This window comes from Lycorma delicatula, chromosome 6 (genome assembly GCF_047948215.1).
Source record: "Lycorma delicatula isolate Av1 chromosome 6, ASM4794821v1, whole genome shotgun sequence".
In the NCBI taxonomy this organism is placed as follows: Eukaryota; Metazoa; Arthropoda; class Insecta; order Hemiptera; family Fulgoridae; genus Lycorma; species Lycorma delicatula.
In genome coordinates this window covers 117,916,455-117,941,176 of record NC_134460.1, presented here as the reverse complement: position 1 = coordinate 117,941,176, position 24,722 = coordinate 117,916,455, and the positions used below count along the sequence as shown (strand labels likewise).

At 29.9% G+C, this 24,722-nt stretch overlaps 1 protein-coding gene across 2 annotated transcripts in view; it reads right to left on the bottom strand.

Moving 5' to 3' along the window:
* Positions 1 to 20,376, bottom strand: part of Tnpo-SR (transportin 3) — a 64,655-nt gene extending 44,279 nt beyond the window's left edge. The window contains exons 1-6 of one of the 2 annotated variants that reach the window (XM_075368410.1): positions 20,084 to 20,376; positions 13,712 to 13,915; positions 10,604 to 10,828; positions 2,926 to 3,081; positions 1,777 to 1,940; positions 458 to 602 (exon numbers count right to left, since the gene is read on the bottom strand). In XM_075368410.1, the coding sequence (XP_075224525.1) occupies positions 458 to 602; positions 1,777 to 1,940; positions 2,926 to 3,081; positions 10,604 to 10,828; positions 13,712 to 13,915; positions 20,084 to 20,200 (1,011 nt within the window). In that variant the 5' untranslated portion in view covers positions 20,201 to 20,376. The remainder of the gene's footprint in view (positions 1 to 457; positions 603 to 1,776; positions 1,941 to 2,925; positions 3,082 to 10,603; positions 10,829 to 13,711; positions 13,916 to 20,083) is intronic. The other variant, XM_075368411.1, reaches the window with a different exon arrangement.
* Positions 20,377 to 24,722: the final 4,346 nt, after the last annotated feature.

Below are 24,722 nucleotides of genomic sequence, written 5' to 3'. Positions count from 1 at the left end.
AATCTGTTAGATAAAATATTCTGGAGGAAGAATACTTTCTCCAACAGAACTTTTAAGTTTCTAGGCATCTATTACTCAAGAGGGTTGATAAAGTTTAAATGAAATGACTTAACATCAAGAAACATTTTACAGAAGGAAAGAATATGGGGTACAAAAAAAGTTATTTAATAGCTTATATTAAATAGAGTAGAAATTAAATAACTTAGAGAAAAAAATTAAATAAAATTTTGAGACTATCATTAGTACAGAATACAACGGAATCAAAATTGTATCTATCCATTGAAATGACTGCCAAGTTCACTTTTTTATGGTATCAGAACCATAAAAAAGACTTACTACTAATGACATCAAAATCTGATTGGATGACTTTATTGAATAGTTTAATGTTTCACATATAAAAATATAAAAGATTATAAAAAAGTAGATCATATACATTCACAAAAAACAAAGTTAATACCTCATAATCATGATGTCCAACACATATCAGAACAAGATCAAGAATTTTAATGGCAAAATGAGGTTTAGTTGGAGTGCTACTGCTGACTATTTTTTCTAAAAATGATTCTGCCAGTTCTGTAAATATCCTACAGTAATTTATTGTTCTGTAAATAAAAATCAAATTATACATCAATTTCATTAATCCATATAAAATAATCTATAATTGTAATTAAAAAAGTTTTATAACATAGTAGCGTAATTCAACAATTAATTTTCTTTCTGTCTGCCATGTGCTGTACTGCCACACAAACAACTAAATGATTGTCGTCTATGACCAGTAATAACAAAATGGTTTCATCAGGTGTAACTCACCATGATGCTTCACATGCAGAATGTAGCCTAATTGCTACGGCCAATAATATATATGATTGCATCACATGCAATAGGAGTCAAGAAGCATTTCCTATCACGTATCTGCAAAATCAAGTTCAGAATTTTCAACAGTTTGTTGTCCCCAATGATATGACTTCACATCAAAAAATTATTTTAAATTTATAAACGGTAATTAAAAAATTTCTAAATAATATTTGATTTCTTTGGTAATATAATTTTTTTTAAACATTTTTAATGTACAATATGTAAATTAAATATTGTTAATTCTTATACTAGTTAAAACAAAAGTTATACAAAGCAAGTTTTTTATGATTTTTACATGAATGTAAAAGAATGATTTCAACATTTGAAAATTCTATCTCACAGCTTCTACTTAAGTAAGTTGTGTTTAAAATTATTAATATCATGTAAAGAATATTTTAACAAATTAGATGGATAAAAGTAATTATTCAAAATGGACAAAAAACTCATCAATCCCAACTCCGTTTTGTATTCTAAATATACAACATATATTTATACATTATATACATTTTGTAATACATACACATGTATTATATATACACACATATATATAATAATATATAATAGGTAACAATAACTTGGAACATTAAACAAAATTTGATAAATGATAACAGAAGCAAAACAATAATTATAATCTGTGAAACTATGTCATATAATCAAGAATTTTTTTTATATTCTTAATTAGATTTAAAACAACATTATTTTTCAGAAAAGTAAGATAACTTTTTGAGAGAAGAATAATAAATTGGAAAACTTACAAACAAAGAGATATTTCATGATGGATATGCTATGTAACCAGAGGATAAAAAATCAATTTTTAACCTATCCAACAATGATATTTAACAAATTCACAATACTACTTACTCCCTTCAACATCAATTTTAATTGTATAATTACTAATCAAATATACAAATAAATACTCACTTTTCTTGATCTTCACGTGCTACAGACATATGGAAGCCTTCTTCGAGTGACATTACACTATTGAATAATTGCAATTCTAAAGCTTGTTGATTGTTATTATCTTCTAAACATTGTAATAACGCACAAACACAATCAGCAGCTGCCTCATGTAACATGGCATTTGCCTGTATTAACAAAAGAAAATAGGTGATAAATAATCAATGTATTTATCTATTAATTAACTATTAATGACATCTCAATAACATGTTCGCAATAAATTTAAAGTCAAGCATAAAATGATGAAAAATTATTTACAAATTAGAGAATTTAATAAACTGATACAAAATTAAGTGAAAATTCTAACCTATTTTGGATATACTGAACCAGTTATAATTTCATAAAAAAGTTTACATTTATATCTAGAATAAAGTACAGATTGACAGAATTATCAGGTAGAAAATTTTTATTTTTATTTTACTCCTCTTTCACAAAAAGAAAATTATTTCTGCTTATATGGAAATTATAATTATATGGAATTATAATATATGGAAATTATAACAAAAAAATCAAAACTGAATGCTCTAAGGATAGAAAGGGAACTTTTTTTTTTAAATTGGCGAATAAGTTCAATTATTTCAATACCTAGTTCATTTATTACTACTGTTAAACACATACCTATACCAGTTTCTAATATTAATGATAATAGAAATAGCAAACACGAAACTCCCAAATGAAAAGAAGAGTATAACTCCTCTTTTGACATACTAAACGACAATGTCTTGATTTCCTGCTGTGTGGTGTAGAAGAGATTTTAAAAAATCTGATTAGGTGTTTTGGCTTCTTTTAAGGCTAAGGAGCAATTACAAGAGTAGTTTTCTAAACATTCAAAATGATGCAGATTTGTGTAAAAGGAAACAATAAATTTGTTTATAGGATTAAGGAAATATAAGTTTAAGTATCAGGCCTAACTGAACACGAGCACTAATATCTGAAATTTTACAGAAAGAAATCAAAACAACTCATTATGATATGCTCTCCCATATGATACTGTCCCTATAGGCATATCTCCTTTTGTGAAAAAAACACAAATAAATGCAAGAAATATAGTAAAAAATGAACTACTGATTAGATTAAAAAAATATATAGTAAAAAATCAACTCTTATTCATACCTGCCTGTTAGATAATATATGAAAAGCATTGGCCACTACTATGTTCTCAGCTAGTTGAGGTAGAGATATTGCCTGTACAGACACCCATGATGTAAAACAACGTAATACTCTCATTTGGATTTGGCTGTTATCCCCAGCAGATGTTAAACAAGCTTTCTATAAAATAAAAAAAAAACCTATGAAGTAAATAATGATAAATATTATATATATTATAACATTTAAAGGCAAGCAAAACACAAGTATAATCTACTTCTTTTTATAATTAAAAAAAAAAATTCTTTTCTTCCTTTTGCAAGTTTATTTTTTCATTCTTCTTCTTCTTTTGATTGAGTTGTCTCAACTGTTAAATATAAAGTGAAAGCTTGGCTTCACCAGTCAGTTACTTCAGCAGATAGTTTTGGTATAGTTAGACAATTTTATACAACCCTTTCAACCCTCTGGTTCTTTAGGAGTATTATACTCCTAAAAACCACATAATACTCCTAAAGAACCAGCTGCATCACTAGTAGCAACAATAAATTATCAATAAAATAAATCATACTAAAAAACAATTATAATTAAAATTAAATCAATAATAAATAAATTATTTTTTTTTATAGTGATGACATTAAATCCTAATGACAACCCAATTGTAATGGTCCAACACGGAAGGTTTAGGGTAAGTAAAGTAGAAACTGGAGGGGTAGTATGATCAACTCGCAGAGGGAGAGATTTTAGGAGGTTGAAATAGTTTAGTTTTTACAAGAACCATTCTACATGCAGACCATTTTCTTTACTTTTTTATTTTTAAATAAAAGGTTAAACACTACAAAATAAACCTGACACAGAGTACAAGTAATAAAATCCTAATAAAATTACGTTATAAACAAAACTTGATCAGCAACATGATAAGATTAAATAATAATAATAACTATAAAAAACAAGGTTCTAAAAACATTGTGGATGCAGTACATTAAAATTACAGAAAAAGTGTCTAATTCACATACAAACACCTTATTTATTTACGATTTTTTTGTAATGTTTAAACACATCTTTCAACACCGCTTGTGACAGCATAAGAAGTAATTAATAGCATATGACAAAATTTATACTCATACAAGTTTAGATACCAATAAAAAAAGAATTTGAATTCTTCAGAATCGCATATACTACTTTATTCTAAAAACAAATTCATAAAAACATAAGTAAGACCTAATTTTTTTTTTTTGGCGTACAACGAAGGTTTGTAAGCACCTAGAAGCAATGATTCTACGATAAACAAACTAATTCTATAACAACATATGCTAAAGTATAACGGATATATAATCAAAATTATCAAACAAAATGCACAATAACACAGGAGAAATAGGAAATAGTAAACACAGTGTAAAATACTAAAGAACATATTACAATAATTATTAAATAATTTAACACAGATGTATGGCTTTAAGAAACAGCAAGAAATTCGATAACATCATAATATTGTTTCCAAGAATATCTCAGATGTTAGCTCCTAATTTAAATTTATGACGTAATGCCACATAACACACATACAGTCCACAAGGATGTGGTACATTGTTAGTTGGCAGACACAGCAAACACAAATGAGGCATTGATCTGATTCATTAGGTAACCATGAGTAAGTTTAGCTTGCCCTATTCACAAACCACAACTGATAACCTCCTCTCAACAATTATCTATGCATAAAGAGCTCCATAGCAGCAGCACAGTATCCTTGATGAGTAAGAGTTTTATCTACTGTGTAGCAGTCACCCAGTCACCTTGCCACTTTTCTCAAAGAGTGTGTTTAACAGAATTAATAAAATTGGTAGTAGTAACATGAGTGGTGAATGACATGCGTCTTTAGCAATGGAATCCACATGTTCATTACCCATGATTCCCATGTGGCTAGGGAACCAGCAGAAATTAACTTGTTCACAATTGTTCAACTCAGCAATTGCATAATAAATTTCATTGACAATAAGATGTCTAGAGTACAAATGTTCTAAAGTTTGGAGTGCACTACATGAGTCACTACTACAAATAAGGATGCACATTATTTTGGGTTTATGATATTCAAAACGTTATTGATATTATACAGTTCAGCAGTGTAGACATTTGTAAGTAATAGGTAAAACCAAACGTGTAGGTTCTGTAATTAACAACAAATGTGCATCCAACGTTATCATTCTGTTTTGACCCATCTTTGTATACTACTGCGTCTTGGTTTGTCTTGGACAGAAATTGGCAAAACATTTGCTGAAAGACAATATGAGTTGATTTTTTATTACATATGGTGGGGTCATAATTAAAATTTATGAGGTCAACTCTCCACAGAGGATAAGAACAGGGACAGGTTGGGAAAATGTGTCAAAATTTAAAAGGTACAATAAACTCTGGGTACAAACACCCAGTGCTGTATAATGTGGTTGGTCTTCATACTTTTGTATTTGAGGGCTGCAAGAACTGCTTTAAAAACTGGGTTATTTGGTTGTCCTGAAGATGGGCAGAGTGTAAGATGCTAGCAGCTGGACCCATCTATCCCAAAGTGATGGCTCACCGCAATCAAAAAGTATGCTTGTGACAAGGCTTGATCTAAAGGTACCTTTAGCAAGACAAAGAAAAGCATGGCGTACAGCATCTACCATTTTCAGCACAGTATGACGCGCTGAAGAGTAGGCGATGCTACCATAATCCAAACAAAAGAATAATAAAAACACAACATGCATAATCAATAGGCTCCCCACTTAGTGTTGCTAAAGACTCATATCTAGAATTTTTAAACATCTCGCTTTCAACTGTTTTATATGTTTGATCCACGTAAGACCACTATCAAAAAACAAACCTAAAAACTAAACATCAGGAGAGATAGCAATTTGCTCTCTGTTGAGAAAGACTTGTGGAATAAAAGGATCTTGTAGGCGAGAAAAGACTACACATTCTCTTTCCTCAGGTGAGAATGTGAAACTGGACGAAGTTTCAAGGTGAAACAGTATTCTGTTCTCAGCTGTGGCTGTTGAACAGGACGTGATATATATAACAAAATTATCAACAAATAAAGAACATGAAACAGGAGGCTGCACACATTTAGTAATACTGTATATGGCTATACTAAATAAGGTAGAACTTAATAAACGTCCTTGAGCACTCCATTTTCCAAGGTGAAGCTACTCAACACAGAATCTCCCAACATGAAAACAGACAGCTCAGTCATTTAAGAAACCCCTAATAAAGGCAAGCATATTGCCCATGACTCCCCCATTGTTTAAGAATATTTAGAATACCAGGCCGCCAGGTCGTGCCATATGCCTTTATGTCAACGACTACTTGTTCTAACAAATCTTTTGCCAATTTGGTCAGTTCTTTACACTATGAACATTCTTTCACTTTTTGTATGTTGTTTAAGAAAGCATGCACAAAACTAATACCAGGTTGTACAGGATTCCTCATGCTGAGGGATGTTCTGCCTTCTCAAAGTGGCACTGGAAAGGATACTTTCTGCTCAGTCTTCAATATAGCTTGTTCTTCCTAAAAAAAGGGGGGTATCCCTGAGACCTTGCCAAATTTATACATTTACAGTTTATACAATTTTCTTCTTCGGTGCATGTGCTGTCTTCATGTCCCATACAGCTGCATAAATTGTTCATTTTGCAACAAATTTTGGTGTGATCAAAACCCTGACATTGGAAGCAGCATCTGGGGTTTGGTATGTATGATGCACACAACAGAAAGTTACCAACCTTTCCAACCTTTATTCAACCAGGAAAAGTTGGAATGGAAAAAGTCTGAACTAGCAATGATGTTGGTACATAAACACAATTCTCCCTTGTCATAACCCTCTGCACAGATGTAACTGACTGCAATGACAGCTCTTCCATAATTACAGGTAACTAAACATTAGCCAAGTCACAACAAAAGATCACTTCTTTGCTAAAATTTAGTGTGTTTTGGGGCTCCATTGTCACTCAAGTCTGTCCCTATATACTCAAGAGCTAGTAGTTTCCAACACTACTACTCATTACAGATTTCAATTACCTGAATTTCTTTATTGACTTCGCAGACCCAGAAGCTGTTACAATGCATTTATTAATCAGAAAGAGAGAAACCTTAACAAAGGATTTACTTTCCTTCATCAACCTGACACCTTGCATAAGGTGTCTTGCATAAGACACCTTATGCAAGAATATTTAACACATACCATAATGTTTCTCGTTTCCTTATCACTGGATATAACTTCAGCTGACAAGGTCAGTCAAAGTCTCTTCAAACTCCCATTTTTGTTGATTTTTTAAGTGTTAATTTTTTTAAACTAACAACCACTGAAAGATTATTATTTGGTACTGCAATATGATTCCCATGAGTACAGGTGATTTAACAGACCACTCCAGCAGACCGAACACGTACTTACTGTAACTAGAGCAGCATACAAGTGGGTTCACCCTAGTGCCAAGAAGACATTGTTTGGAACTCACTATGTAGAGCCATTCATACAACAGCACAATAGTTTCCACCTTGGGTTACAGTTATGTTTCATAAAGGTGTTGCAACACCACCGAGAGTAATGCAAGAAACAGTGTATTTTGTTATGTAAGCTTACACGAGATGTGTTCAAAAAGTAACGAGAATCTTTTGTTTTTGGAAAGAATTTTATTTATTCATCTACATTAATGTTATTCCCTTCAAAATATTCCCCATTAAATATTATACACTTATATGCCAGCGCTTTTTCCAATCCCTGAAACACTTCTGAAAGTCAATCTTTGGAATAGTGTTTAGCTCTTTCAGCTATTCATATTTAATCAACTATGACCCTTTACGGTCTCTTTATTTTTGGGAATAGAAAAAAGTCACACGAGGCCATGTCTGGTGAATATGGTGACTGGGGTATCATTATAGTGTTGTTTATGGCTAAAAATTAACAAACAAGCAATGAAGTGTGAGTAGGCCCATTATCGTGGTGCAAAAGCCATGAATTTTATTATTTTGCCACAAATCCAGGGTTTTTTTCAGACTGCTTCACGCAAATGGCGTTGAACTTGTAGGTAATACTCCTTACTGATCGTTTGACCTTGTGACAAGAACTCATGATGCACTATGCCGTTAAAATCGAAGAACACGGTGAGCATAACCTTCACATTTGACCATACTTGTTGAGCTTATTTTGGTCTTGGTAATCCAGAATGCCTCCACTGGGACAACAGAGCCTTAGTTTCGACATCATAAACAAAAACCTTTGTTTCTTCACCTGTTATGACATGTTTCAATAGTTCTGCATTGTTGACTTCATTTAGAGACTCCTGAGCAACTTCCATTCGCCACTGTTTTTATGTGAAATTCAACAACTTTGGAACAAATTTTGCTGTAACATGTTTCATACCCAAAACATGCGAAAAAATTTCACAGCATGAGCCAACTGATATCCCAACATCATCAGCAACTTCTCTGATTGTGATTCAGTGATCACTCATAATCACTTCTTTCACTTTTTCCATGTTTTCATCGACTGTTGATGTGCTGGGTCGTCCGGGGCGCATGTATTCTTCATGACCTTCTTGGAAACGCTTATACCACTCGTAAACCCTTGCTTTACTCCTAGCAGACTCACCAAAAGCAATATTTAACATTTTTAAAGCATTGCTACACTTTATTCCATTCTTAATGCAAAATGTAATACAAATTCTCTGATCCATTATTTATGCAAATAAAAAATCACCGATCATACCAAAACATGTGTTATCCTTTTGACAGCTGACAACAGACTAAACATCCAATATGGCTAAAAATGTACAGATATTTTTCAGACATGTTTACCAATACAACAAAAAAAATCCTGAGAATAGGACTAATACAACCTGCAAAATTTCAAAATTCTCATTACCTTTTGTTTGAAAACGACCTCATATGTTATAAATGCATAGTGTTCTTGGTGTAGTGTATGAGTATAGTGTTAAGAAATCAGCAACTTAATGTGTAGTAGGAAACCTACATCTAGGTAGTTTTAATATTTAAATTATGCCTTTAATCATATTTTATAAAAGATCATCAGCTGAAAGCTTACAAACTTGCATGATTGCAAATATATTATTAAATTGTGTCCACTACATTTTACACAATGTTTTGGATGCGAAAAAGTTTTCTGTTCTTTAGATGCTGCATTTGTTAACAGTTGACCAAAAATGCATTCAACTAAACACTTATCAAGGGTGCTTAGACTTATTTAAGCACCATTCCGCTCACTTTCTTTGACATTTTATATTAGAAAAATAAACATCCTCCATTAATACCAGAGACCAAACAGTGAGTGAGAACAGGTGAAAGTGCACCACAGAAAGCAAAAAATGTTTCATTCGGAGGAAAAATCATGGCTAGTTTTTTGGGAATGTTGTGGTATGGTGAATATACCTGAAAAAAGGCAGGACTATCACCAGAGAGTATTATGCTTTACTACTGGACTGACTGAAGGTGCTACTCAGGCTAAACATCCACATTTGGCCAAAAGGAATATGCTCACTCACCATAGAGTGTGTCTGCACACACATCTCAGGTTGTTATAGCAAAACTCTGTGACCTACACTATTGCTATTTACACCTAGCTATTTAAAAGAATCCTTAGCTGTCAACATCAAGTTTGTTAAATAATGTAGGAATGAAGCTATTATGAGACAACTAGGTGTCGTTATAAATACTACCATTCATCACATTACAAATTTAATCATATTTAAACAAAATGTAGTACTAATTTAACAAAAAAGTACCCTCATAACCAAATTAATGGCAGTGACAATTTTTAAAGTACATATTGTAATTCTATATAGCAGCAAGTTCCATATCAACAACCTCACTTACAGAATTTTTTCTACATCACTTGAAAACTACAAATTACTGTATTACAAGCTGATAATAGAGAGAACATATTTATTTAATAAAAATCATTACTTTAAAATAGAAATTTACCTATAATTCAAAAAATGGAAATAAATGCAGGCAGTAAAGTGCTAACATTTGAATCATTAATAAACATTTTGTATGTTTAGTTTATGTATTATAAAACAAACTTTACTTTTCTGGGACACGCTCACTCACTGGGTAGATCTACCGATAAAGTGATATAGATGGAACTATAAACACAAATTGTTTATCTTGTTGTATCTTTAATAACAAGTTAAATTTATGTAACAAACTTTCTAAGCAGGTTCTTATAGAGTCCATTGTATTTTTTTTAAAAGTAATCTACGACAATCACCGTAAAATCTATTTTATTCACATGAGTACATGACAAATGGAGTGTGGGCTGTTATTTAAAATATAAATAAAAAGGAAACAATAATTTTGATAAAAATATTTTAATTAAATGCAAATACATTATTTTAGTTCTTTTAACTGGTTTAGTGTTAAGTATATTATAAATTTTATTTTCATCACAGTAGCAAATATACAGATTAGGAATATAGCAGTCTTGCCCATCATATCTGTAGTAATGTAAATGTATTATAAATATATCTCAAGCCTCCTTTTTTTAGGTTATTACCAAATAATTATCAAATAATAGTTTGGAACTAAAAAAAAAAAATTTAATTGCAAAAGGCCTGGCTATCAAGGCTTGACATTTTTCATGCATTATAAAATACTCAACATTATATTACTGTATTTAATTTCAATCTTATATGGTGAATAGATGATAAAAAAAATAATTAATTACCAAGAAATCTGATACAGAAGGTAAACAGGAGAGCAGCTCTTGATGAACTTCTTGCCTTCTGTTGGCACCCAGTCTTAGAGCCCTGCTATTAACCTCTTCAGGAAGAACAGTCATTATCTCTAATAATGGTGAAACATTGGTTGGTCCGAATCTGTTAATAAGATCTAAGACTGGTTTTTGCCATGAAGACATCTGCAAACCAAGATCTGCCAATGCAAGACATAACTGTAAAAGACAATATAAATATTACATTAAAACCTGTCATACTGGGATTGCCACCCTGCAACACCTTGGTTAACTACTATAAGCTTTAAATATCCAGTTTGCTTCCAACTCACAGATAAGTGTTACTTGAACTCAATTAGAACACACAAATATACTTGAAGGAAACTTTAAAAATAACAAAAATGTAACAAAGGAAAAAATTTCCCAGTAGCAATATAAATTAAATCTATATAATTGTCTATTTTCACTAGATTTATACTTTAAATAATTAAAAAATAATAATTATAACCTAAAATAAGCTGATTGCAGATCTGTTCTAAGAGGCTAATCTGAATAAAACAATTACTTTTCACTAGATTTTGTATGCATTCACTGTTCTAGTTATGATAAGTACAGGTTATATTAATTAGTGATAATTATTATAAAACAAGATTTTCTTAAAATTTGGTGATTGATTAATTGTTTGAGAATGTATCACACTGAAAAATATTTTGGATAAAGCATGGTTATGAAAGATGTTTCATGAGCATAACATGTGCACACATAATTAAGGGTTTTTCAAATACATCCACTGAAGATATTATAAATATAATATAATCTTTTAAAATATGAATATGAAACAATAACAAATAATTTAATTAAAATAATTCATCAACATGTAAGAAAAATTATTTTACATTTAATTGACAGATTCTATACACAGAATGATAGTTTACCAATAATGCTCAATGTTATCTCTGTTATTATATTTTATATAGCATTTTGAGAAATATATAGTACATGGAGTAATCCACACACATAATATTATTTTATGGACATAGAAAATACACAAAATTTTTATTAACATTTATCCCTATCAAAAAAATCATATTAAAATAAATCATGTTAAATTAAATTCATATTAATATTTAATGGAAAACTATAAAAGGTCAACAAATTTTTTATACATAACAATAAATATTAATAAAAATATTGAATAAATTTCTGGGATTTTTAAAAATCAACATACCACAATAATATTACCATCAACAGAAAGTTAAATCATTAAAAAAAAATTACATATATATTTTTTTTTATAATACCTGTAAAATATATTACACACAACTAAATTTAATAAATATACAAATAGAACTGTTTATATTTACAATCCTATAACGTATACTGTAATTTTTAAACCAATAAATAATTGCCAACATTTTTTTTAACTAAAATGTCATTTGTGTTTAATTTAACTATCCTTATATCAATTAAATGTATTTCCACATGAATGAAAGACTACTTTTTTCTAATCTCTGTTACAATAACGCAAAATGATAAAGGTAATCTTTTGAACAGAATTAAGCTATCATTATATAACATTTAATAAATTAACCATCAACCATAATGGTGACAATAACATTTATTAATATTATCTTCATAATTTTTATTAAAAAGGAGAAACCATGAGAAATTATTGGTAGAATTACATACATGAAATTATTTCAAAATTCATTTGTTACTCCTCTTCAAGAGTATCAAATCATTTATTCCAGTTTGGAAAAATTACATTTACCATTTATAATTTTGATATTTTTTTAAATTCAACATACTTGCAATTTCTCTGCAGAATTATATCTACTTCATGAAAAGCGAGGTAGGAGTTCTGAAGCTACATTTTCACACCCATTTTAAATTATTAAATACAGTATCCTCTTTTTTCTAAGTAAAATTACAATCCCTAATGAGTATTAAACACCTAATTGAAGAATGTGAATAAATTTGCCAAGTGATCTTCAATTTATCTGTCTTTGTATCAATTTACACTAACTTGACAATGATGAATGGCAAATCTGATTTTAACAAAAATTGCTGAAAAATTATGTCCCATTAGTTTCTTAACTTCAATTAAGCTACACAGAAACAACTGATGAAAAATCCTCTTTCAAATAGAAAGGATATGAGCAAAATTAGGAGTACAACTGATTAACTGAAACGTTGCAATGTTAATTTAAAGATATTCTGTTATAATTTCAATTTTTTTTAAAATACAAGCACATAATATAAAATAAAATGAAATATGTTATTAGAGTAGTCTGAAACTTTATAACTTATCAATAAAATCTTCATAAATAGCTCTACATTCTCTAGATCACATGTATTTAATAAAACATTAATCAGAAAAAGTAACTGCAAACATAAACATTAAGATCAGAAGTTTAAGGTTATGTTTGTTTTCCAATGCAGAATATTATATTTTAATTACAGAATAGTCAAGACATCTATTCAGACTATTTGTGGATGTATAAGCTAAAGTAATAATAATAATCCATGATAGAGAGATCCAAGATGTGACAAACTTAGAGAAACGGTAGTTGAGAATATAATGGGAGATGACATAAAAAAAGATACTGCAAGGAAATGTTTTGCTTATATAACATACTATCACTATAGCAAAACCATTTATTTACAAACATGTTCAAGTAGATGCTAACTATGATGTATTTATTTAATAAATCATATTATGTGATTCCATTACTTCTCATTACATTAGTTACAATACAATACTGTTAAGGAGGTCAATGTTTTCAGTTTTTATTTATTCTCCGATAATAATTGTATGAATAGTAAAAATAAAAAATTCATTATCACACTCAAAACTGGTAAAACCTATCTAGTTAGAAAAGAACCGAAAACATTAGTCATCTTTATATACACTACTGTACTTTACGGGGTCACTCAACAGGTGTCACATTAATATAGTACACTGTGTTAAAACTGTTTTAAAGTACAGCAGCAAGCTGAATACAACACTGAATAATAACAATAACAATAATAAATAAAACATTACAGTAGCACTAAAACCGTGATTCAGCCTTCATACAATCAATAAAGGTAAAAACATACCTGAGTGACAATAACAGAACTAGTGTTCTCATTAACTTTTGAAAGATGTTCTAATAAGGAATCACGTAACGATGAATGTGCCTCTATTGGCAATTCGTGAAATGATAACTGTATTTTAGTACGCATTGTTTGTGCGGCAAAATAACAAGATTCTATATCGGCATGTCTATGTAACAATTCATCAGCTACTTTCCACGCATACACCTGGAAATCAAATCATATATAAAAGAAATACATATATAACTAAAAACCAAACTAATTATAACATATACCACCAACAAAAATACACAATTGAAAAATACAAGCTATGTAAATAGTACAATAAAATTTACATAATATAGTGGTATTAGGAATGAAATGAAACTTTGGAAAATATTTGGTTTGGCAAGTAATATAAGAAACTGAAGACCAGATAGAGGTGGTTTTTATTAAGAATTCAAGGATAAAAAAAATGGGTTTTTCATGAATGACTGGAAACCTACAAATCCTACCCATTTTTTAACTACATCAAATTCCTGACAAAAGCTTTTATTGAGATGATGTTTTATGACCAAAATTGACCAAGCAATAGCCCTTTGAAGCATTACTCTGTTTGCAACAAATTCTTTTTTTTTGCACTAATTTTTTGTAAATAACTTTTTAACAAAGCCTTGAATCAAGAAATGCTTCTAAAGTTGTAGTGCTTTCATTCTTGACAATTTGCTTTATGTTCGAATCTTTACAAGTGAGAAATGCAGGCAAATTAAGTTATGAGAAATGAACTTAACATGAAAAATAATCTGATCCCTAAAAAAATTAATTTAGGATTTTTTGTAACATGTTTAATGAATGACATAAAAGGGTATACATAATTTTATAACTTCATACATAATAACCTCAAACACTATTTTAACAACAAAATATTTTTTGCCTAATAATTGCCTTTTTTCAATATCTGAATTAATTTTTATATTTTTAATAAATATATATGTACAATTTTTTTACTGTTAAATTACCACTTTAAAAACTACTTTGGATTGATTCAGTTCAGTAAACAAAAAGAGTTTTCAAACTTTACATGTGTATGGATACCACTGAAGAAATGATATCAATAAGTATTTAAACAAATCAAATAGTTGCACATAAAAATTCACCTACCATTATTTTTTTTCCAAGTATATTGATCATATTTTAAGTTTCCGTAGATGGAAGGAAGATTAAGAATCTGATTTTCAATATACTGATGATCAAAATCAGTCAACTATAGAATTCTTTTCAATTTGCATTTTGAATAGTCTACGTATAAAGAAATAGAAAACATTTTCAAAATTTTAAAATTGAGAAAAAATAACATATTTTTAATTGAAAAAAAGGAGGGGCAGTTTTTAATTATTAATAACTTTTTAATGAGGTTATCATAGTTAACGAGACCTACTGCACTGGAGAGATCAAAAAGTTTCCTATAGTCTCTATGTCCTGTGACTTTTTTTATAATTACAGCTCTATGGGCAAGAGCTTTTCATCAGTTGCTTCTGTTAAAAAAAAAAAGGTTTTATATTAACAATTAACCACATGAAAATAAACAAGAACTAAATGAAAGTAATGAAATGTAGTAGATGAACCACTGAATATGAAAATAGGATGAGAAAAGGAGGTAAAAAAATTTTGTTATTTCATTAGTAGTATAACTAAAGATGGACAAAGCAGGAGCAATATAAAATGCCAAATAGCACAGGCAAAACAAGCTTTCAGTCAGAAATTAATTTAAACATCAGTAAATTATTTTTGAAAGTATATGTTTGGAGCGCAGCTTTTTATGAAAGTGAAACTTGGATGACCGGAGTACCTGAGAAGAAAAGATTAGAAGCTTTTGAAATGTGGTGCTATAGGAGAATGTTAAAAATCAGATGGGTAGATAAAGTAACAAATGAAGAAGTGTTGCGGAAAATCGAAGAAGAAAAAAGCATTTGGAAACATAGTTAAAAGAAGAAACAGACTTATAGCACACATCTTAAGGCACCCTGGAATAGTTGTTTGATATTGGAGGGACGACAGGTAGATGGGAAAAATTGTGCAGGCAGGCAACATTTGGAATATGTAAAACAAATTATTAGGGATGTGGGATGTAGGAGTATACTAAAATGAAATTACTGGCACTAGATAGGGATTCTTGGAGAGCTGCATCAAACCAGTCAAATGACAGACCACCAAAAAAAAAAAAAATTATTTATGAATTATTTTTTTTACAATACTTCATGACATTTTATTAAAAAAAATTTATCCATCAGTTAGCAGAAAATATATGCAATTATTCATTTTAATAACAAACTTAAGAAGCATTTCTTTAAAAAAAATAATAAAATTTGCAACTAATAAAAACCAAATTTAAATCTTTAAGTTTTTAATCTATATACCTGAAAGCATGTAAGATGATTAGGAAATGCAGATTCAAAATATTTATTTTTAACTATTGACACATATAAAACTTTCTATAAAATTAATGTAAGCTATTTTTAAATTAGTTTGAATTTAAAAGAGCCATATTTATAATTATATATTATCTGTAAAATAACTTCTTATACTAATAAAATACATACAATAATTTCATTAATTGTTTATATTGTTATAGTTATTGTAAATGCACACTTAACATTTTATGAACATCCTTAAACCAATGATGTCATAATTTTTACATTATACCAAACTACTAATTTTTAATAAATAATAATTTTAATGATTTTTTAAGAGGATCTACCTACAATTTATAATTCTGCTGGATACTCCCATGCCATAAATTCTGAAGATCCTTTGATCCTTTAAGAAACCTGGACCAATACTCAGGTGGCAAGGTCTACTGTATGTAGACTAATCAAAGTTCCTTTAATTTCTGAAGGACAAGAAATTTGGAAGTGCCTGTTGCCTGTGCAGGGACTTGAGCCATCATCTAGGTAATGTTGTTCTACATCTAATACTGCAATTCTTTGAGGGTAGAGTATCATTATTTTTAATCAAATTACTACTATAATGGATATATCTGAAGATGCTGATATATTACGGGTTTATGCAAAACAATTTTCACTATACTTCAGAGCTGCATTATCAAGAATGTTCTGTGGAAATGATAAGTCAATTACGATCAAGTTTTTTTATCATTTATAATAAATAATAACTATCGGCGCACAACTACCCATTAAAAGCAGTTCCCTACCACCACAACACAAGGTTAAAAATAAGCAATGAGCAAAAAACAGTGCATTAAGTTCAATCAAGCATTCAGTTATTCCTGTTTCAATTAAAATGGTATTATGTTCCATGAATTTCCATCACAAGGAGTTACAGTCAATAAATAGTATTAGATAGTTTTATCCATACAATCAGCTAGATTTATTGAAGGATAATTCAATTCAATTACCCCATAATTGACAGCTTACAATCACTACATGTTCAACATTTTTGTCAAAACATAAACCCATATTGATATCGCAATCATCCTATCACCAAACATATTTTTTTCCTTGTGTGAAAAAAATAAAAAAATACCATAAAAGGCAATATTCTGTAATTACAGAAAATATTTAAAAAAATGATATCACCTATATAGTAAAATGCATTTCAAAAATGTTTTTAAAATTGGGAAAACTGTATACAAGAGTATATTATCAAATGTTATTAGTTTGATGGGGATAACATAAACATAGATGTAAAGCACACTTTCTCAACAGAATCAAAATTGCACAACTTTTTTTTATCAAACCCCAAATTCTTTCTCAGTAGCAGACACTCATCACAAAATTGAAGAGACCATATATTTGGACAGTTTTGCAACAAATCTTTCATCAGTGTAAGTCCTTAGAATGTTATCCATATATGTAATACCACTAATATTTTTATGATCCCAACTAGAATGATAATCTTGGAAAATAAATAAAACACTTTTAAGCAGCATAAATTGAGCTGTATTTATAACAATTTCCCGCCATTAGAATAAACAGTGTATATTTTTTTACTAAGTTTTTTAGTTTATTATATATGCAAGCACAGTAGTTATTTACAGAATGAAAATCCTTAGGAATGGAAAAACAAAAAAAGTAACTTTGATTTAAACCAAGGAGAAACGTAAAGTAAAATGATAGATGAGAAATTTCAAGCCTATACTAGTTCTATTTTGCAGTTTCTTATATTAAAAATATAACAAGATGCTAAGCACCATCTTTTGAAACCTCATTAACAAACCTTTTCAAAACTCATTAACAACCTGAATCAAAAAAAAAACTATGATTTCAGAACGTAATCCTACAAACTATTATTTCTGTTATATCCTCTGAATCATTATCACTTGAAATGAACATTCGCTAAAACTTATTTCAAATATTTTCTTCAAACATCTGTAACTAGTGAACATCTATTCTTCAAACATCTTTAATTACTAACAAACAAAAACAATCTTTCTTCTGGCTTAAAAAAAAAACAAAATACTTTTTCTAATTACATAGTGTGAAAATAATATATAAAATGAGTATTAATTAACAGTGCATATAACACACATAAAGAATCTCATTCAGAATTTCAGTAGTCTCATTTTACTATTGAAGCAGAAATCAGAGTGAAATGTTGCACAATACATAATCTGAAAACAATGGATTTTTATACATATGAAAACTTCTAAATTATTGTCATTTCAATATACCCAGAAATTATATTCATTTTTGAGGTTACACCCTCTTTAAAATCATGTTAGTAATTACACATATATGCCATACTGTGTTAAGTAATAAAATGATCCTTGAGTAAACAAACCATTGAAATAAAATACTTTAAATTCAATTCTGGCATTACTATCAAACAAAGTTTACATTACTAACTGTAAATTTATACAAATAAACGTTAAGCTTAATAAAAAAACTTTTATATATATATATATATATATATATATATATACAAAAGAATTATACGTTAATAGTTAAGTAACATAGTTTACATTAGTTTTTTTTATTCTTCTGTTGTTTTATATATATATATATATTTTAAGTTCAATGGTACGTATAATTAATTACGAGTTTTTAAATAAATAAGTTGCTAACAACTAATCACAACATAATCACACCGAGTCATTCTCTACTTTTACATCCATCCACAATAACACATCCTGCAGTGTATAATCATATTAAAATCAAACAGCCAACTCATATAAATTAATTATACAAAGCAAATTACTGGTACTATATGCTCTATCTATAGAGTATGCTGATGAGACAAGTATGAAACAAATCCAAAGTAAAAATGATACCAAAATTTTGGAATACGCTTTGTAGACTGCATTGAATAATCTCATAATTATTGTAATATCAATCCCTTTCATTAAATTCTTCCCATTTTCAAAAGTGTTTAAAAAACACTTTAAATGCTATGTTTATTACATGAAAAAACATACAGATTGAATTTAGTACAAAAAATCATTTAACACCCTGATTGGTTAAAAGAATCAGACATACTGAGGATGTCATATCAGAAAAAGTTCACAGACTGTTAAAAAAAAATAACAGTCCATTACATCAAATAAGAAATATTGATAAGGTAACCTTAATAACTGCTTTTCAGATCCTAAATTCTTATTTGATGTAAAATGAGGGAAATTCGCCTATAACAACAAAAGTTGAGAAACTGAACCAAGCAGTAACTGATGCTCAGGCAAAATGTTTTTTTTTTTTAATTCAATGATACCATAAAGAATAACTCAAAACATAAATTATATTACTTATGAGATTATTGTGCTACATTACAAATTACAACATAAGAAGAAATAAAAATAAATTAATTCATCTTGCACCAAACAAAATTCTTGTACAATACTAGTTAATAAAATACCAAAGGTTCTTATCAACAAAACTTTATTTCGGAAAACTCGTCATATAAGAAGGTGGATTAACTCATTCAAAAAAAAATTACAAAACAGAACATTTATACTGAACTATCACTAATACTTCAAATATTTTCTCAATTACAATTTTTGTGATTTCTGAAAGGTTAACTCGATAAAAACCAGAAAAATACAAATTTCATACAGAAAAAAGCATAAAAGGTGATATACAGAAAAAAATTGATTACTGCATTTAAAACTATGTAGTAAACCAATTTCCAAGCAACAAAGACCATAATAGCAATAACTGCTAATAGAGAAAGAACAAAACAAAAACTGACTGAATGAAGTTAGATGAAATATAACAATCAAAAGTTTTACAACAGAAATATTTATAATATAAAATGATACAGAAAAGAACAGATGAGAACATTAATAAGTACTTTTTTAAGTAGTATAAGTATATAACTTACAGAAAAGGAATGTAAACATATTATTTTACCACGCTTTCACTACGCACACTATTCACTACTTACAGATTTCTGTAATTCGCCGAGCCACAACGATGCCTTCTCTTTTTCTGATGGATCCGGATTGTGATACAATGTATGCACTGCCTGATAAACAGTTTCTAAGGACGGCAAGGAATCCATAACTGATGTCCACTATGATATACGTTCAACCGATTATTTAATTTACACTCATATCTTTAGCTTTAGAAACAATACAAGCACTGGTTAGCAACATAACCGGGCAATACGAATCAGTTATAAATCGAACGCCATATTGAATTGGCATCTGTTTCCAATAATGCAGGTTAGCCATCGAATAAAAATATGTTATAGAAGTACAAATTTATAAAAATTAATTTGATTTCAGACTATGAAACAGAATTTTAATTAATTATAAATCAATAAACTATTTAATTAGGAAATATCGCACGATAACTTGTCAGAGTTGGTTAATTTTAGTAGAATGGAATTAACGGTGCATACGAATGTAAAACTCAACAAATTTACCGATTAATAAATATTTCATATATATTAATCAACATGTTGTTTTTGTACTGTAATATTCGGTGTTATTGTATCATTATTCCGGAAAAAAACACGACACAAAACTAGAAGAACGGTCGTCTAACTTCGTTTCAGCACATGTCAACAGCACATTATGAAAGTTTTAGGTATGCGTACTTATAAGTATGCTTTCATTTTTATTTCTTAAAAAAATTAATTCCTACATATATAATGATAAAAAAAATCATGAAGAGGGTGAAAAATTAAGAATTGTATTTCTTTACTTTAGAAAGAACGGTAAATATCGAAAATGTTTATAATAGTTGGCTAGTCTGAAATAAAATTTAAATCGCTAGATTTGAACATTACAACTTCCTTTACTTTTTTAACCGATAATAGATCCCTCGACATGACAAATTTGAAATGATTACTAGGCTAGTAGTTCTGTAATTGCATGAAAAGAAATAATATTAAGAATCAATAAATTTATGTGTGAAAAAACATAATTAAAAAAAAAAGAAAGAAATTTGAATATGAATTAATTTCAAAATAAGTGTAATCATGCTTAATAACTGATACTGCAACACTGATGAAGTTGCTCCGTAATAACAAAAATAATTCAAACAGATTTTCTGGAAGCACAATTCCATGAATTTAAAAATTATTTTTTTTAAAAATCTAATATTTGTATCAGTGACAGATAAGAACAAAGAATTCTTTTTCACAAACTGAGCCAAATTTAAAATTAATACAATTTTTTTTTTAATGTTTTCACACAATTATTCTAGTAAAAGAGTCCTGGTTGTTTTTTTTAATACTTACAATTGAGGATTTTGATAGAAATTAAGAAACGTTACAGAGGGGGTGAAATTTTCCTTTGTAAGGTTTCTTGTAGTGAGGAACGAGGGTAGATCTTTTGGTAAAGTATTTCCCTTCCTGATAAATAAGTCTATTGTAACAGCTTGCATATTTCTGAAATGCATCCAAATGCTCAGGAGTGCCCTTCTTATTGAAGTATTTAATGAGGAACAATGCCAAAATTGCTAGCCCATAAAACCAATATAGAAATGATAAAAAAAATATCAATATTTCAACCTTGTACAATGACAATTTTTATAATATTTAAGATGTGTTATTTATAGTGAATACGTACAGAGTTGTTAATTTTTATGAGTTAGTTAAAAAATTCTATGATACTGTGAAATACTTAACTGTTCATTGTCTATTTGAAACTGTATCCTGTTTACCCAATGCAGTCAAATTTGTTTAGTTTGTGTACTCAGAGCATGTACTTGTGGTCAACTGAATAAATGCAGACCATTTTTTTATCAATTGTCCAGTAATGACTAACAACCTAATTCTATGTTGAATAACTATTATTGGCAGAGTAATAAGCAAAAAGAATCTCTTCCTTGGGTTAATATAAAAAGCATTTTAGATTAAAATGCGAATTTGAGATAACTTGTGTGTTTTCTCTGTTCTGGGGTCTGAGACATTTGTTAAGATAATAAGTTATTTCTTATTGCCAGACAACATCTTGAAATTTTTGTTTCAATATTAAAATTTGTTTTTTATTCAGTAAATGCTCACATAAGACATAATTTAATGAAATTTTATGATAAAAATAAACAGTAGTTGCAGTATTGTAACAAGACGGCTCTAAGAGATCAGACAGGGCCTTACGTAATTTCAGTCGAAGATGCATGACTGAATTGCTCTGTGCCTTCTGCCTCTGAGGGGTATTTGCCGTCAAATTTTTTGGGTTGCTAAATGAAAATCTTGGCTGAATTACATCAAATCCATTTCTCAAACATCATCTGTTGTAGGGAGAAAGGTGCGACTCATGTGTAGATTGGTACATTCACCAAGCCGATTGGACTGCAAAATGGGGCAGACCTTGTTACCACGACAGTTGATATGGCAAACTCATTTGGAAGGCAATTGTTCAGGGCAGTTTCACTTATATTATCACACTGTCCTGAGTTTGTAAGATACAAGTTGCAGGTAGAAAATATCCTGTTCCTTACTGGAGACTTGCAAAATGAATTGAACGTACCTTTTCCTATAATGAGCTAAGGAATACCTTGAATAATTCTCGACACTTCCCTGGAAATGATAATATCAGACTCAGTATATCACTTCCCAGATAGTGGACTACAATATCTTTTGTATATCTATAATAGAATATTCTCTGACCAGGTATTTCCAAATTCTTGATCAGAGGCACTGGTGATTCCCTTGCTGAAACCTGGTAAAGATAAATCATGCCCCACAAGTTATCTCCTTGATCAATACCCTGCGCAAGGTGATAGAAAGAATGGTAAACCCTCGCCTCCTGTGGTACCTCGAGAAACGTCCTAATTGCCCCAGAACAATGCAGTTTCCACCAGAATAGATCATCTATTGGCCACGTAATTGCCCTGAAACCTGCTATTCAAAACATCTTTTTATTTCACAAACAGTTGGTTGCTATATTTTTCGATTTGCAAAGGGCATACAACACAGCATGGAGGAGAGGAATCCCTAATATACTTCATGTATAATGGGGTATACAAGGTAATCTCCTCACATTTATCAAGGGTTTTCTCAAAAGTCAATCCTTCAAGTTCAAGCTGGAATGACAAAATTTTCAGAAATCTGAAAGTTTCACACTAGAAAATGAAGTACCTCAGGGAAGTGTTACTTTGTTTGCAATAGCCATAAATAGTGTAAGAAATTGCGTGGGAAAACAAGTTATGTTTTTTATTTGTAGATGATTTTTCTACTTACGTAGTATGTAGAAGTTAGCTACAAGTGAGTCTGCTTCAAAACAGACTAACATGTTTAAAATCGTGGTTTTCTGTGATAAAAAACAAAGTGTATTTGGTTTTCCTGATATTTACACAGTGAACCAGTTTTATGCCTCAACTAACTCACGTATATGCCACACACGAGTTAGATTTCTAGGAATGTGGTTAGACCGACTAACGTGGATATCACAATTGAAGGAGCTGAAGGTAAACTGTTACACATGCTGAGAGTTCTAGCCATCAGTTGGGAAGCTCATATTGTACTTCTACAATATGCATATTGTGCTTCTACCAAACTCTGGTTCAGTCCCGCTTGGACTACGGCTGCGTAGCTTATTCGTTGTCACAGGCCACCATTCTAAAGATGCTCAATGCATCTATCATTCATTCATTCATCTTGCAATGGATGCTTTTCACTCAAGTGGTAAGTCTGCTGGTGAACAGTGGTAAGCCATCTCTTTGGATTAAATGGAAGCAAATGATATGCTTCATGTGGCTCAGGTATGCTTTTAGCATACGCTACAGATTTTTTCCTTTTAAGATGTATTTTTAAGTTTTTATTGATTTTGAACCTACTCATCCAAACTTTGATGTGATGTTCTCCAACAAGCATGTTAATTGATATCAGAAACTCCTGAGATCTACTGCTCCATTAGGCATCAGAGCTCAGTGACTTTTCTCAGCTCTAAATATGCAATTATTTCTAGTCCTTACTGTTGCTTCATGTTATTACCCACCTTGGCGGATTTCTCTCATTAATTACTGCTTTGATGTTCATCAGCATAATAAAAAGAACACAAATCCGGTTATTTTACAAAACAAATTTTACTTGAATCCTGATGTTATGGTTTATATGGATGGCTCTAAAAACATTAATTCTGTTGGGTGTTTTTGGGATTGGCAATAGACAATACATGTTTGGCATCCCTAGAATTTTTGTTGCGAATTGTTTACTAATAGTAAGGCCTAAGTATAATTAGCCCAACAGTTCAACATGCACTTGTTTGCTCGGATTCCACAAGTGCCTTACAGGTGATTACTGACGCGTGTACTCCAGACACCCTGTTATCTGTGAAATTCAGTGTGTTATTTCGCAAATGACTAGACATAATACAACTGTGAGCTTCTGCTGGATCCCGACCATACTGGAATTTCAGGCAATGAGGGTGCTGATAATGTGGCAAAAAGGCTTTTTCCAGTCTCCTTCGTTGTTTCAAATGATCTCATTTGTTCTCTGAATAGGGTGGTTCATGATGAGTAGCAAACTTCATCAAATTAAGAACACTGTATCAATGTGGACCTCCTGATGCAGAAATAACCATAGAGAGAAAGTTATTATTTGTCATTTGTGAATAGGCCATATTAGGCTC